Source organism: Cibotium barometz, chromosome 49, assembly GCF_041138505.1.
Source record: "Cibotium barometz isolate CiBa-2024 chromosome 49, ASM4113850v1, whole genome shotgun sequence".
Classification (NCBI taxonomy): Eukaryota; Viridiplantae; Streptophyta; class Polypodiopsida; order Cyatheales; family Cibotiaceae; genus Cibotium; species Cibotium barometz.
In genome coordinates this window covers 21,005,344-21,020,432 of record NC_141094.1, presented here as the reverse complement: position 1 = coordinate 21,020,432, position 15,089 = coordinate 21,005,344, and the positions used below count along the sequence as shown (strand labels likewise).

At 43.2% G+C, this 15,089-nt stretch overlaps 1 protein-coding gene across 4 annotated transcripts in view; it reads right to left on the bottom strand.

Moving 5' to 3' along the window:
• Nucleotides 1-12,467, bottom strand: part of LOC147610388 (vesicle-associated protein 1-1-like) — a 45,037-nt gene extending 32,570 nt beyond the window's left edge. For 2 of the 4 annotated variants that reach the window (XM_086785910.1, XM_086785913.1), the window contains exons 1-7: nt 12,324-12,467; nt 11,513-11,796; nt 11,351-11,421; nt 10,835-10,916; nt 10,577-10,692; nt 10,081-10,230; nt 9,937-9,975 (exon numbers count right to left, since the gene is read on the bottom strand). In XM_086785910.1, coding sequence (XP_086642036.1) covers nt 9,937-9,975; nt 10,081-10,230; nt 10,577-10,692; nt 10,835-10,916; nt 11,351-11,421; nt 11,513-11,561 — 507 coding nt within the window. In that variant the 5' untranslated portion in view covers nt 11,562-11,796; nt 12,324-12,467. The remainder of the gene's footprint in view (nt 1-9,936; nt 9,976-10,080; nt 10,231-10,576; nt 10,693-10,834; nt 10,917-11,350; nt 11,422-11,512; nt 11,797-12,323) is intronic. The other 2 variants (XM_086785911.1, XM_086785914.1) reach the window with 1 other exon arrangement.
• Nucleotides 12,468-15,089: the final 2,622 nt, after the last annotated feature.

Genomic DNA, 15,089 nt, shown 5'->3' with positions numbered 1-15,089 from the left:
CAATACATCATCCATTCAAAGGAGCAATCAAGAAGTGCTCATCGTCTAGATAACCTTGTATGTGCATGCACAACTTCCCAATAAGAGGAGTAACCTGCACCTCTTTGCCAAACAAGGCGAGGTCTGCCTCAACCTAGGGTCCCATGTCCCCAACCTCTATGCCCAAGGCGACTGCCATCTGTGTAGAGATGAAGTTATCCGTTGCACAATCATCAAACATAAACAAGGTGGGCTCATCCTTGATTTGTCCCCAAGCTTTGCATACCACCCTCTTTGCCATCATGCTCAATTGTCAAAACCCCAAGGATCTCCTCGTGATCGTTCCTAGTACGAGACTCGAAATCTGCAAACAAACAAACAAACAACAAGGGGGTGCAAGCCTGACTCACCTCCCAACCATGACAGCCGTGGGCAAACCCACAGTCTTGGCTGTCTCCACCGAGCCACGAGCTGAGCTAACTAGGTTGTAGGTTGACGTATCGACCAATCTCCTCTTCGCGACATCCCATATCGCCACGAAGCTACCCTCGCAAGCCTCTAGATTGCTGCCAACCTCGGCTGCGTAAAGCAAGTGCACGTCTACACTAGATCCAGGCTCCAAGACCATAGAGCTCTCACAAACTCGCGAGACTGACTATATCTCAATAACTAACCTTGGCCACCCTTTTATAGGCTCTTGGCCGGTCATCGGGCGTCCACGCTTGGACGCCCGCCCGTCCATACTTGGGTGCCCGCCCGTTAGTTTATCCCTAACTCAGCTCGTCAATCAGCCTGCCTAGCTCCAAGCTTCCCCAAACCTCGAAGCTAGTCTTGCATGCGTGTAGCACACGGTAGATACACACTGTGCACATGACATACTCCCCTTCCTCTAAGAGCTCACTCTTGAGCTCACTAAAAAGCTAGGATAATCTCTCTGAAGAGTAGTCAATGTCTCCCATGTAGCGTCCTCCTCAACACGATCCTCCACTTGATCTTGTATTCTGTGATAAGCGTATTACGCAATCTTCTTTCACGAAATCCAAGAATCTTTTCAGGTTCGTGCGGAACAAATGTCATGTTCTCGACATCTATAATTTCTTGAGGAGTAACTAACTGATCTGTTCCACCCAATACATCCTTAAGTCTACTGGCATGAAATACAGGATGAACTTTTACATGAGAAGGCAAATCCAATTCATATGCAACGGAACCAATCCGTCATGTAATACGAAATGGTCCACAATATCTAGGGGATAATTTCGGAGATCGACCTGTCCGTAAAGTCTCGAAATCTTTCGAAACTCGCAAATACACCATCGTTCCTTCAGAGAACTCTCTGGGTGAACGATGTCTATTAGAATAAAATCTATCTCGGTCTTGAGCACTTCTAATAGATTCCTTCGCAACTTGTAACATTTCCTGCATATCTTACAAAAAATTACGTGCTGAAGTCCTGAGAATCCTACTGTAACAGGTGATCTAGGTTGAAAACCATACATAAGCATGAAAGGACTAAAACCTGTACTTGTATGCTTAGTACTGTTATATGCAAATTCTAACATAAGAAGATAATCCTCCCATGAACTCTATCTTTTGGATACATATGCTTGAAGCATATCCTCCAAAATCTGATTCACTCTTTCAGTCTGGCCATCAGATTGAGGATGATCAGAGGAACTCAAATTCAAAGTTGTTTCCAACTTCTCAAAAACAAGTTTCCAAAAATCACTCGTAAACTTAGAGTCCCTATCACTGACTATGTCCTGCGGTCTAAACCATTACTCGATAAACTGTCGTACTAATTGCGTAGCTGTAATAGTCTTCTGGGTCGGTAAAAATCTAGCCATTTTTGTCAAGCGATCTACCACAACCCAAATAGAATCGTGGCCTTGATGTGTTCTTGGCAATCCGGTAATAAAATCCATGGAAATACTTTCCCATTTATTACCTGGGATTTGCAAAGGATGCAACAACCCAGCCTGTCAAACGTTCAGCTTTACTTGCCTGACAAATTTGACACTTGAGAACATAATCTTCTACATACCCTTTCATCTTTGGCCAATAAAAAGTGTGTTTCACTAACAATAGTGTCCTGTGTACCCCAGGGTGTCCAGCAGAAGGAGCGTCGTGACATTCCTTAAGAATCTTGGACCTAATGTCTGGGATTTGTGGTACACAAATTTTGTCATTACGGAATAGTAAACCATTCCGAATCATCCACTGGCCTCCTGCAACTTGAATGATTGACTGCTCAGTCATTGAGTCTTGGTCAATCAATGAGCTCCCGTCCTGGATCTTCTGCCAAAATGGACCAAAATAACTATCAATCGTGCAAAGCCCTCTCAATGACTGAAATAAGTCAGTAGAAATCTCGGTGAACGACAAAGAATTCACCTCTCTAATTCGACTAAGCGCATCTGCAACACTATTCATGGACCCTTTCCGATAACAGATCTCAAAATCAAAATCTTGCATTAACTCCGTCCAACGAGCTTTCCTTCCTCTCAAATCATCCGCATCACACATACTTGATTGACTGATGATCAATCAATACCACAAACTTAGAGCCATATAAATAATGTCTCCAAACCTTGAGAGCATGAATCACAGCATAAAGCTCCTTCTCAAGGGTTGGCCAACGAGATTAAGTGTCGTCTAGCTTTTTACTTTCAAAAGCAACCGGTCTACCATCTTGAAAGAGAGCAGCCCCGATAGCATAGTCACTGGTATCAGTTTCAAGAACATAAGGCCGACTAGGATCAGCTAATGCTAAGATAGGTGCTTCCTTGACTTTATCTTTCAAAAGTCTGAAGGCCATATCCAAATCGTTATTTCAAGTGATAGGCTGATTTGACTTACGTCCACGACCTTTCAATAAGTCAGTCATCGGTAGTGTGAGCTGAGAGTACTCCCGCACAGATTTTCGAAGAAAAAACAACAAAACCGAGAAAAGAACGAAGTTGTTTCACTGTTCGCGGTATAGGACAGTCCAAAACCTTCTGAACTCGATCATAATCAATGCTCAATCCATCTCTACTGATCTTGTGTCCCAAGTAAATGATTTCTGTCATAAAGAACTCACATTTACTTAATTTAGCATATAGTCGATTCTGTCTTAAAATAGATAAGACAATCGTGAGGTGTCTGACATGATCCTCAAGTGTACGACTATATATCAAAATATCATCCCGGAACACCACCACAAATTTCCCCAAATGTTCACGAAAAAGATCGTTCATCATTTGCTGGAAAGTGGCTGGAGCATTGGTTAACCCAAAAGGTAATACGAGAAACTCGTAATGGCCATATCTAGTCCAAAAGGCGGTTCTTTCGACATGCCTTTCATGAATACGTATCTGATGATAGCCAGTACGTAAATCTATCTTCGTGAAATATTTCGCTCCTGCTAACCGGTCAATCAGATCATCTGATCTAGGGAGAGGATAACAGTTCTTAACGGTCAGCTTGTTCAATCTCTTGTAATCTATACACATTCTCCAGGTATTGTCCTTCTTTCTTCTAAGCAACACAGGTGCACCCCAAGGTGATTTACGTGGAATAATGACAAAATGAGCACCAGGGATCAAGTCAATACGATGAGCTACTGCCCGTTCAAGTGATAAATCCGATGGCAGTTCCTTAGGAAATACGTCTTGAAACGAATCAAGTATCTTCTGTAATTCTTTGCTTTCAAACACACTTAATTCAAGGGATGAGAAAGGAAGAAAGTGGAATCAATACACAATGGAAAGCGATATACAAAGAAGAATCCATTATATTTCCAAAATCAATTGTATTTACAAGAGGTCCCTGAGAGGAATGTATACAATCACCTAAAATACTATACTTGGTGTCCCTATGCTGAAAAGAAAAAATATGACTACACCAATCTATCTGGACTTCAAGAGTCTTAAACCACTCAATCCCTAATAACAAGTCTACATTTTCTAGGTACATTACATAGCATTCCAGAGTATCTTTGTAGTCCTGAATCTGGATTGGAAGCATCTCCACCTTTCGATTCCATACTTGCCTTCCCGCAGGTAGGCGTACCTCATAGGTATGATCACTAGGTGCCGTATCAAGACTCAATTTCTGCACAAGTTTGTAGTTAACAAAGTTGTGTGAGCTGCCAAGGTCTAGAAGAATGTGGCCATTCACTTCTCCATAAACGCGGAGAAGATCATGCGAGCCAAAGACTTTAGAGTTGAACAGACAATCAGAACAAGTACTAGGGCGAGAAAGTACAATAATTGACGTACCTGTCAAAGACAACTGGTTAGCTGCCTTTGGCTTGGGTCCTGCGTTCGTCTTGGCACCCTTTTACTTTGGGCATTCGTTACGCATGTGTCCTTTTTCTTCACAGATAAACCAACGTCCTTCCTTCTTGAGCTTTAAAGCCCTAAGGAGTCATTTCTTCTTTACTAGTGTCGAACTAGAATTCTTCGAAGGTTGGTCCAAAGACTTTCCTTCAGTCGTGTTAGCCATAGATGCGGAGAACTTTCTTTTATGCTTGTTTTCCTGCTCTGTAACGGGTTTCGACTTGGAAGAGACCATTGTATCATCATAGATACGAGCTGAATGAATGGCCTCGTTCAATGTTTTGCATTTGTTAGCCTCGTTCAATGTTTTGCATTTGTTATTTTTAACTTGTAATCGATATGAGTCTGTTAAAACACAAAAGAGTAGTGGGATCCATCTTTGTAGCTTTCATCTGCAAGTCCCTAAACTTCTGGAGGTAGACCTCATAAGTTAGGTACTGCGAGGTCATGGTCAAAGCTGAAAACCGGACAACAATATCATAATCATCCTCTTTCTTGAGGAATTCCTTCTTGAAGACGTCTTCGAATTGTGCCCAAGTTGTTGGTTTAGAGTTGAGTTCCTTCCACCAAAGCAAAGCTTTGCCTGAGAGAAAACCTGCTGCTAACTCGATCTTTTTTCCATCATCATATGGATCAAACTGAAAATGGACCTATCACTTATGTAGCCATGTGTCCACGATCTCCTTGGTACGCTGCTTTTGCTCGCCCCCAAACGGTTCCGGAGTAATGTTGGGGCCTAAGGCAAAGACCAAGGTATCCATACCCGATAGAGTAGAGAGGGTAGTGGTCAAGAGAGCGATGGAGTTTTGCAAAGCTTGCATCTGGGCTGCGATTTGTGCCTGACGTTCCGACGAAGAAGCTTCGAGAGCTACTTTGAACTCTTGGAAATCTGATTTTGACACATAATCGTCAAAAAGATCAGCATCGGTATCTTCCATAGCCGGCAAGCCTTCGCATTCAACAAGGGGCTCCAACTCCGATTCTTGGGTCGACATCGTGAAGAGGGTAAGTGGAGAGAAAATTCGATCTTTGCACAAAAAAAGTGCGAGGAAACTTGAGAGCGTGAGAGCTTGAAAACTTGAGAGATGTGTGGCAAGAAGCCCACTTAAGGGGTTAATATAGCCTGCCCCAAAAGCTACTTGAGCTTTTGCTTTGTGTTTATATATATATATATATATATATATATATATATATATATATATGCTTTTGTGTTTTTTTTCTCCATCCCTTCCATATTAGCGCCGCCGGCTGTCTGTCTACAGACGTCACCATGCTGCTGTCGCCTCATGTATTGCCGGCGCCGCTTGAGCGTGTCGCCAGCCTCGCTGCGTGCGAGTGTACCGGGCTGTACGCGGGAGCCTGCGCCAGCCCCGCCTAGGCTTCGCCACTAGGCAACGTGGGCCTAGGCGCCTGCCTCGCTTGGCCTGGGCGCCTGCCTCGCCTGGCTTGGGCGCCTGGCTGGGTAGGCCAAGGCGCCTGCCGCCTGGTTTCACCGCCCTGGCCGCCTGGCTACGCAGCCCTGGCCGCCCGCCTTCGAACGCCTGGCCGGCTACCAGCCTGCTACCCGCTTGTCTGCCCGCGTGCAACACGTCACAATCGGCAGCTACACAACAATCGCATCTCTCTTCTCTCAGTCTCTCTCGTTCTCGTTCAACCCAAAAGCAACCATGCTTTTTTTTCTGTTTTCTCTCTGCTGAAACTGTTTATACAGTTCAAACCCATCTTTCCTCTTCTTTGCACGGCAAACAACCCTTTCTAGACCACAATCGCTATCATGACGGGTTCTTATGATGAAAAAAAGCACATACTGAATCTGAAAATAGCAATATGCACAGAAAAAACAGCAGGCTTTTTGAACACATACCTTTCTTTGACCTCATCTTCTCTACCTACCGACTTGCTCGTTCACGAGGCATGCTTTGATACCACTGTCAATACCCCAAGGATCTCCTCGTGATCGTTCCTAGTACAAGACTTGAAACCTGCAAACAAACAAACAAACAACAAGGGGGTGCAGACCTGACTCACCTCCCAACCATGACACCCGTGGGCAAGCCCACAGTCTTGGCTGTCCCCACAGAGCCACGAGCTGAGCTAGCTAGGTTGACGTACCGACCAATCTCCTCTTCGCGACGTCCCATACCGCCACGAAGCTACCCTCGCGGGCCTCGAGATTGCTGCCGGTCTCGGCTGCGTAAAGCAGGTGCATGTCTGCACTAGATCTAGGCTCCAAGACCATAGAGCTCTCATAAACTTGCGAGACTCCCTATATCTCAATAACTAACCTTGGCCACCCTTTTATAGGCTCTTAGCTGGTCATCGAGTGTCCACACTTGGGTGCCCGCCCGTTAGTTTATCCCTAACTCAGCTCGTCAATCAGCCTGCTAGCTCCAAGCTTCCCCAAACCTCGAAGCTAGTCTTGCGTGCGTATAGCACACGGTAGATACACACTATGCACATGACATCAGTGCTACCTTGGACATCAATAACAACCTGCACATTGACCTTATGTTGCTTGTCTTCTTGCTTTTGCTTGCGAGTAGGGCATTGCCTAAACATGTGCTCTTTGCTATCACATGAAAAGCATTTCTCCTCTTTCGCATATTGCTCCCTTTACTCAGAGTCGAGCCAAAATTGTTCTTCTTTGTCCCATTGTCCTTAGATGAGATATTTTCTACTTTACCTCCTTTTTGGGCTTCTTGAAAGTTCTTTTTAGGGAGCTCTCCACCTTTTTGCAGGTTTGGGACAACCCTCTCTTTGCCCTTGGAACCCCCAGTATCTAGCTTAATTTTAAGCACCAATTGCTCCATAGCAAGAGCAGATGCTATGAGCTGCCAAAGGATGTGTTTCGGGTGCGATTCGATGCTCGAACGGTAGGCTGGTTGCAACCCGGAGCGAACTTCCTTTTCTTCGTATCTTCGGAAAGATGCATAAAGGGAGTAACCTCAAGCAACACCTTCCAAAACTTGTTCACATACTGTTGCACACTCTCATTGTCTTTTTGCTCAAGTCTATCCCACTTCTGTGTGAGAGTTTGCTCTACATTTGGAGGCAAAAACTATGCATAAAACCTGTCCTTGAACTCTTTCCAAGTACAAATGGAATCTTTGGTGGTCTTTTCGGTGATCCACCAATGTGTGGCTATCCCCTTCAAGAACATGCTTGCATGGCTAACTTCAGACTTCTCGATGAAGTCCTCATCAGTGAAAGCAATGTCAAATTGTGCCACAGATGCTAGCACCTTAGATGCATCATATTCCCCATGAAAGACATCAAACTTGACAGACTTATATCACCTACCTTAAACTCCTTGAGCTTTTTGGCATGTGATTCATGCTCTTCCCTCTTCCTCTTCCCCTTATCCAACAAGATAGCCCTCTCTGCATGGGCTTCATGAGCAACCAAAGGTGTTTCACAAGGCACGGTGGCATGTGCCCTATGAACCTGTGGCCCAAATGCATGTGACCTTCCGGAATAATGCAATGTCTCACCACGAGACAACTCCATGAGCAAAGTATTTTGGCTTGCATGCCGACCACTCTCACCATGAAATACATGCTTTGAATCCACTTGGTCATCATGCCTTCCACCATCTCCAACACGTACGTACCTAGAGTAGATACATGGCGAGAAGTGACTGACACCTCTTTCTTGTGCACATAAGATCTCAACCGTTGTGATGCTGGGTCACCATGTTTCAAATGAGGTGGGTTTTTGAACATTAACTCCCCATCCCTTCCTTCTTTGAGATCACCCTTTCGGATGAGATAGGAGAGTACCACCATACTCACCAAAAAACGGAAAACGGAAACAAAACGGCACCCTCTCGAAAACAGAAACTGCAACCGTTGAGAAACGGAAACGACACATATACTTGATAAATTAAACCAAAAACTAGTAATTACAAATTTGACAGCGAGACTTTTTCAAATTTGCATAAAGGACACCTCGAGATTAAGTCAATTTCTTGTTGAATTTAGAATAGAAAGTACAATGCAAATATATCAGCCAAGTTTGGAACTCATGAGCAGACTCAAACTTGCGAGAGATGCATATCATCTGAGCCCAGATCATCATAATCTAGGAAGTCGTCCTTCTCTGACCAATGCTTCCAAGATTGGGGTTCTTATCACACTCAAGAAGACACAAATTGGCACTCACAAAAATTAGATCATTGGTATTTTGAGTGCCAAGCCGGTTTCGCTTCTTTGAAGCGATATGGCTAAATGAGCTCCATAGTTGCTCCAAACAAGAGGATTTGACTGCATGTTGCAACACTGGAGTGTCTGTCCCATAGTCCTCCCACCAAACACATGGATCAGTGGTGAAGCGATCTGCCAAAGCATTGGCTCTTCCAAACCTCCTCTTGCAAGCCCTGTAATTTGCCAGTTGATCCTTGATAGTTCTCTGCTTTGCAACGTCAAGCTGAAGTCTCTCCCAAATCATGTCCCATACATCTGTTTGTGTATTGATTGCCTGTTTGAAACTGGGAATCGACCATAAAACCTGCTGCATGCAGTACATATCCCATCTATCCTGGCATAGCTTCCTTAAAGTCAAATCCCCATGGATCTCCTCATAGAAAGCTCCTGAAACATGACTTGAAACCTACAAAACAAAACCAAACAACGTGAAGGGAGTTCAGGCCTGACTCGCCACCCAACCATGACAATCGTGGGCAAAACGCACAAGTCTTGGCTGTCCCCACCAAGCCACGAGCTGAGCTAACTAGCAAGACGCACCGACCAGTCTCTACCCAGTGACGTCCCATACCGCCACAGAGCTGCCCTCGCCGGCCTCGAGACTGCTGTCGGCCTCAGCTGCATGAAGCAGGTGCACGTCTGCACTAGATCCAAGGTCCACAGGTATTTAAGCATCATGGTATGCCCAAGTCAATTGTGGGAGATAGAGATCCCAAGACAACGAGTCTATTTTGGGGAGCTCTTTTTGACAATATGGACAAAAAGCTGAATTTCTCATCGGCTTATCATCCTCAAACAAATGGGCAAAGTAAAGCTGCAAATTCACCCATATTGGATTTGCTTAAATGCTATGTGCCCAATCAAAAAACTTCATGGGAAAAGTATTTGCCACTTGTGGAATTCACATACAATAACACCGTGCATGCTTCTACAAGGAAAGCTCCTTTTAAGATTATATATGGCAAAGTGGTCTTGCCACCCATCCTTCGTACAAAGGATGAGATATTTGCCTGCTGATGAATATTTCCCTGCATGGGTGCAGATGGCCATTGAGCATTCTCATGAGAATGCATAAAAAGGTTGCACATAAGCATAGAAGGTTATCGGACATCAAAGAAAATGATTGGGTAGTTCTGAAATTTCAAAAAGCCAGATTCGAGAAGAAAATTAACAATGCATTCCATGTAAGCCTCTTGTGCAAGTATATGGGACTCGAGCCTACAGAGCCTAATTTGGAAGATCCACTGGAAGTGGATGAGCTAGAAGAGGTGTTACAACCATTTCACAAGGAGTGTAAGCTTGCAAATGGCAAACTTTAGAGACGCTACCTTGTGATGTTCAAGAACTATTCATCTATGGACACAAAGTGGATGGAGTAGGTACCTACACAATTACTACCATTAGAACATGTTGAAGGATTAAAATAAACAAACCTCAGCAAGCTTTGCCTTCCAATCGCTTATATCATTGCCCTACAAAAAAATAAGCTCCCATTAGACAAGCGAAATAGTAGACCTAACATTTGCATAGCTGTGGAGCTTCCCAATTGAGAACTCAAATTTTAAGGATTTTCTTACCATGTCAAAACCATTGTCCAAGGTTAAGGATGGCCTGGGCGAAACACCCTCCTCTGATGACTCTGGGACAGGAGAAGGTGGTTGAGGCGGTGAAACATACACAACCCTCAACTTTGTCTCATAAACTTCCTTTCCAGGAGCTTTGTTGAACTATCATGCATCAAAAGCAAAGAGAAGACAGATTAATGAGCCAAACACTAGCATCCAACAAGATGGAGAAAACTTCAATCAACCATGCATTTAGAGAGCTTTCAATCTTAAAGACCCACGAGCTACCTAATATCTTATCAGGTGAGCTGAGCTATTTTCAGTGAATAAAGATAAAGTTCTATGACAGGGGGGGAAGAGAGAAAGAGAGAGAGCATGAAAAATATAGTGTATATGGTCTATCTGCTGAATGGTACATCCTTGAATCACTAGATTGTGAAGCTTATAAAACATTAAGACAATCAAACGATTCAAAAGTAATGTGCTGCAGTAAAAATCAGAAACTCACTACATCTTGTGAAACCTCTTTGTGATCAGCATCATCAGGGAGAATCACACTCTGAACGAGGAACTTATCTTTACACTGCATGTCAGGGGGGGCTTCACGTTGAGCTTGCATTGTAACTGACAAGGTCCATAACATCATGTCATAATGTCATTGCAGAGCAAAGAAAACAAAATATACCGCTATCCTAAACCCTACTAAAGAAACTAGCAGCTTGAACTGCCTTGACCCAAATCAGTGGGTTGAGAAGCCTTCTTTCACCTGTGACATCACATGTGGCCCCAGGTAAAACCACGCCAGTGTTGGGCCGAACACAATACTTCTTTGGAGATGTTGTTTTGACCTTTACCAACAAACACACAAGGAAAAAAACAAATCATGCACAGCCTCCATGCAGTAATGTGACCATATTTAAAAAGGATAGAAGAATAAGTTCAGCCAAATTGGCCTTCCTAACAACATAATTTTGCCTTATATCCATTTTTTGAGACCCGTAAACTTATGGTTGCTGATTCAAAATAAAATGGAACTTATTTACATTGTATTAACAGATATTTAGCTTGCAGAACAACAATTTAAAAATAAAATGGCCCATTCCTAACATTTCATTAAGGTCTACTAACTTGGAAAAACAATCCAAACAAACAAGATTGAAATTTAAAAATCAGAGCAAAATGTCACGTTAACAAACTGATTTCAGCTAATGGCAGAATCATCCCATAGTATTTAAGCAAGAATGTGATGATTTCCAGTGAGTGCAAGAGACCAGAAACCCACCTTGAATGCAACATAGTTCTCCGTGGTATTGACAAGTTGCACAGAGCACGATATTTGCTTTCTCAGCTCAACTGCACACAAGCAACCAGAAATGTGAAACATGGGACAACACAAAAAGATGCTTAGTTTAAACTTTGTAGAATTTAGTAAGATCAAACTTACATGGGAACTTCAGCTCTCCCGGCTGGATTGACAGCAGTTCAGCAGGCATGGCTGGAAGCTTGCTCCAATGAAGTTGTATAACACGATTGCTAGAAGGAAATCCAGGAGTCAACTGCGTCACTTGACTTTTGCTTCAATCTAGCTGTTAAACGGACTGAATATGAAGAATTTTGAAACGCTAGCTTTCATAGGCAAATATTCATAAATATCATGTTGACAGGCGGATTCCCTGCCCACAATCCCCCCCAACACAGGACAATTGTGTGTTCTCTGATGAAGCCGACCTGTTTTGCACACAAATTTGCAGTCTTCAGGCAGTGATCATCAAATCGAAGCCAATGTGCAGATTCTTTGACTGCTTCACCTTGATTGAAGTTAATCGTCTCTCCCTTAAACCCCGAGAAATCTTAAGGATTCTAAGCTGGAGATTGCGTAGAAACACACAAAGATTTGCATTGAGTAGGGTTAAAGCATCTAAACAGGAGCTGATTAGGGCTAAAGCATCTAAACATGAGCTGGGTGAAAGCACATCTAAATAGGAGGTAAAGCTTTTGCCTCAGTGAGGGGATTAAAGTTTTTTGACACTACTCAGAGATCGCGTCATATTTGTCGTGATTAGGGTTAGGGTTCGGTGGCCAAATAATAGGTAAGTAGCCTAAGTTATGTCTCTGCTCTTGCCCTGACTAGGTTAAGGGTAATTTTTTTGATTCGAGTTTTTTTTTCTGATAAGACGAAAGGTAAGCTTGCAGACGTACAGAACTGGCCGCGACACAAAAGTAAATCAGACGGCAGAGAATCGATCAAAACATACCTGTGTGTCCCCGCCACAGATCGAGCAGTCCAAATATGGAAGCTGTGCTGGGCTACGCCTGAGGCGATGGCTATGGCGAGCTCAACGATAATAAGAAGAGGGGGAAGAACAAAAGGAGAAATGCGTCAGAGCCTTGATGGCACAGCGGGTGAGAACTTTTCTACTTTTTAAAATAATAACAGCGGCATGGGACCTTTAATGCCATATTTTATATTTCAAATCCCCTTCTTGAGGAAATAGCAAATATTTTGCGAGTTTTTTTGGAACAATAAAGTATATATATTAACTATTGAAAGTTAGATATATCACACCGACACCATATAACAAAAGAATCGCTAAATATGATGTGTGAAAATGTTGTTTTGTCTTGTCCATTAATTAATTACTAAGGGGGGTGTATTATTTTTGCATGGTTCCTTTATATTTGCATGGCTGCTTTATTATTTCTATTCAAGACTATGATTCTGATCTAGTTATGGAAGGTATTGCTTCGTCATCATGGTTGCCTTGTCTGCATGTTCTTTTCACGTCAGTAGTCCGTGTTGTTCGCCATGCTTATGCCAGCTTGGAGAAGCATCTGGTCCTTCAACATGGCCGTCGGCTTTCATTTGGAGCTCTCTGGATATGGGCTCGTTCCACATGCTCGATGCTATGGAGGTCCATTGCTTCCGTACGTTGGCTTGCCGATTTTGGTGTGGAATTCCCTTGCGCATGGTTTTCTTATGGGCTCTTCGTGAATTCTCTGTTTATGATGTGGTTTCTTTCCCTCGAGTGTAAGTGCCTTGCTCTTCTATTGCTATCTTTGGCAGCTATCCGTTTCACTAGCGTATATATGGAACTGTTGATCATTGGTTTGCATGTCATTTTCGCCATGTCGAAGTCATCTCCTTCTGTAGCTCCATGCCAACATACTCGTAGAAGAGCGAAGTCTATTCCTGCATGTGTGGTTGCGGGCCCGCTTGGTTTACCTCACAGACTTCGTGAGTGCTATCACGTCGATGCCTATAAATCTTGCCAATGTGCCTTGTATCTGAATCTAACAAGGAGAATATAAATATGAACATAATGCCATTTATTGACCTCGTACCATAATTTTACATTGGGTAGGAATCTGCTTGATTGTTGCCTTATGAAATTAGCAAAAAAACCTATTTCATTGCAATATTTTACAAGGTCATTAGCCATGGACGTGGAATACATTTATTTATTTGCAGCTTACATAATCATATATTATTTATTCACACCATCGTCTTGCACAAACGCTAGCAACTACATGAAGCCTTGTCATTCAGATTGTGTCGTGGAGGCACACTTATGAAATCATCACCTTGCTGACAGCTCTCAGAAATTCTACAACTTTCTCCTCGGACGAGTTTATGTAGGGCTCATTTGGATCTACATTGAGCGGGCTTTCTTCAATGTGTATTGGATTGGCCTCATCCTTTCTTCAATGTGTATTGGATTGGCCTCATCACCTCCTCAAACATTCCCTCTTCTTGCTTTGGCTGCTCGAAGACTTTTCTTCTATCGGAGATGTCAGCAAACTCTTGAGTCTTCAGACATTTCCAATTAGTGTGAGCTCTGCTCAATTCCATACTATTTACCGGCTTTTGGGATTATCCACTGTGCACTTGGAAAATACTTCCCGCTTCTCATCATTTTGAGCAGGGCAACTCTAAGTGTTACCAACCACTTGTTGAGTACATAATTCTCCATGTACACGAAAGCCTGCTCAAAACACATTCATCGGCGTCACACACACTCGATTCTTGAGGTCACCCTGGCCAAATTGTGCATACAAAGTTCTACCTTTGGACATCTCCTCTGTAGAAACATTATGCACATGAAATCGAAAGTGAGGCTTTGCAAATCCTTCAGACCGTACCCCACCATGCCCTCAAACGTGTGCATTTTAATTTGATGTAGTGCACGACACATCACCATTGCCCCTGGCGGTTTGTTGACATTCCACATCAAGTACTGCTTCACAGATTTTCCAACACTAATGATGGATGTAGAAACCATACAAGTAACCATTTGAAAGTGCAAATGGTGAAGGGTTCCACCTCTTTCCAGGGAAAAGAGTGCTTATGTACACTCATGCCTAACAAACTCCACAAGGTTATCCCATAGAGACATATCCATGTCATCGTTGGCTAATCCCAATCATGATAGATACCTCTAGCATCATGAGATTACCCCGACTTGGAAACTTGGGGCATGCAGCTACTACATCAGGTGCATGAGTAGGAGATGAAACGGATTGATTATCTACCTTCTTCTTCTTCATTGTAGCGCAGGAGGTCTCAGAGCTACCTGCAATCGACAAATATCAATTGTCATAAACAACAACAAAATCCTATAAAAACAACATACAATAGCATGAAACATATTACCTGAAGAACGAGCTCTATGTTGAACTCCCTTCAGATTCTCCAAACTAGCCGAACCTTCTGGAGGCATGGGGAGTGGGCTATAATCTCTTAATGGAATTTGCTCCTTCTGTTTCGGGAGAGTATGCTAATATGATCTTAATGCGGTGCAAAGCCTTGCATCTGACATCAGTTAAGGCCTCCACTTTCTATAGGAGCCAAGGGACTTGTACAATAAATCCCTCAAGCAATGATTCAAATACTAGTAGGTCCTGCACTTTTGAGGAGGGGGTAGCCCTCATATGTAAGCACAACAATGAATCACAAACCCGTCAAGTTGGAAAAATCAAATTTACGAGCACAATGAGATTTTTCCTTGTCCCTGTTATGTGGT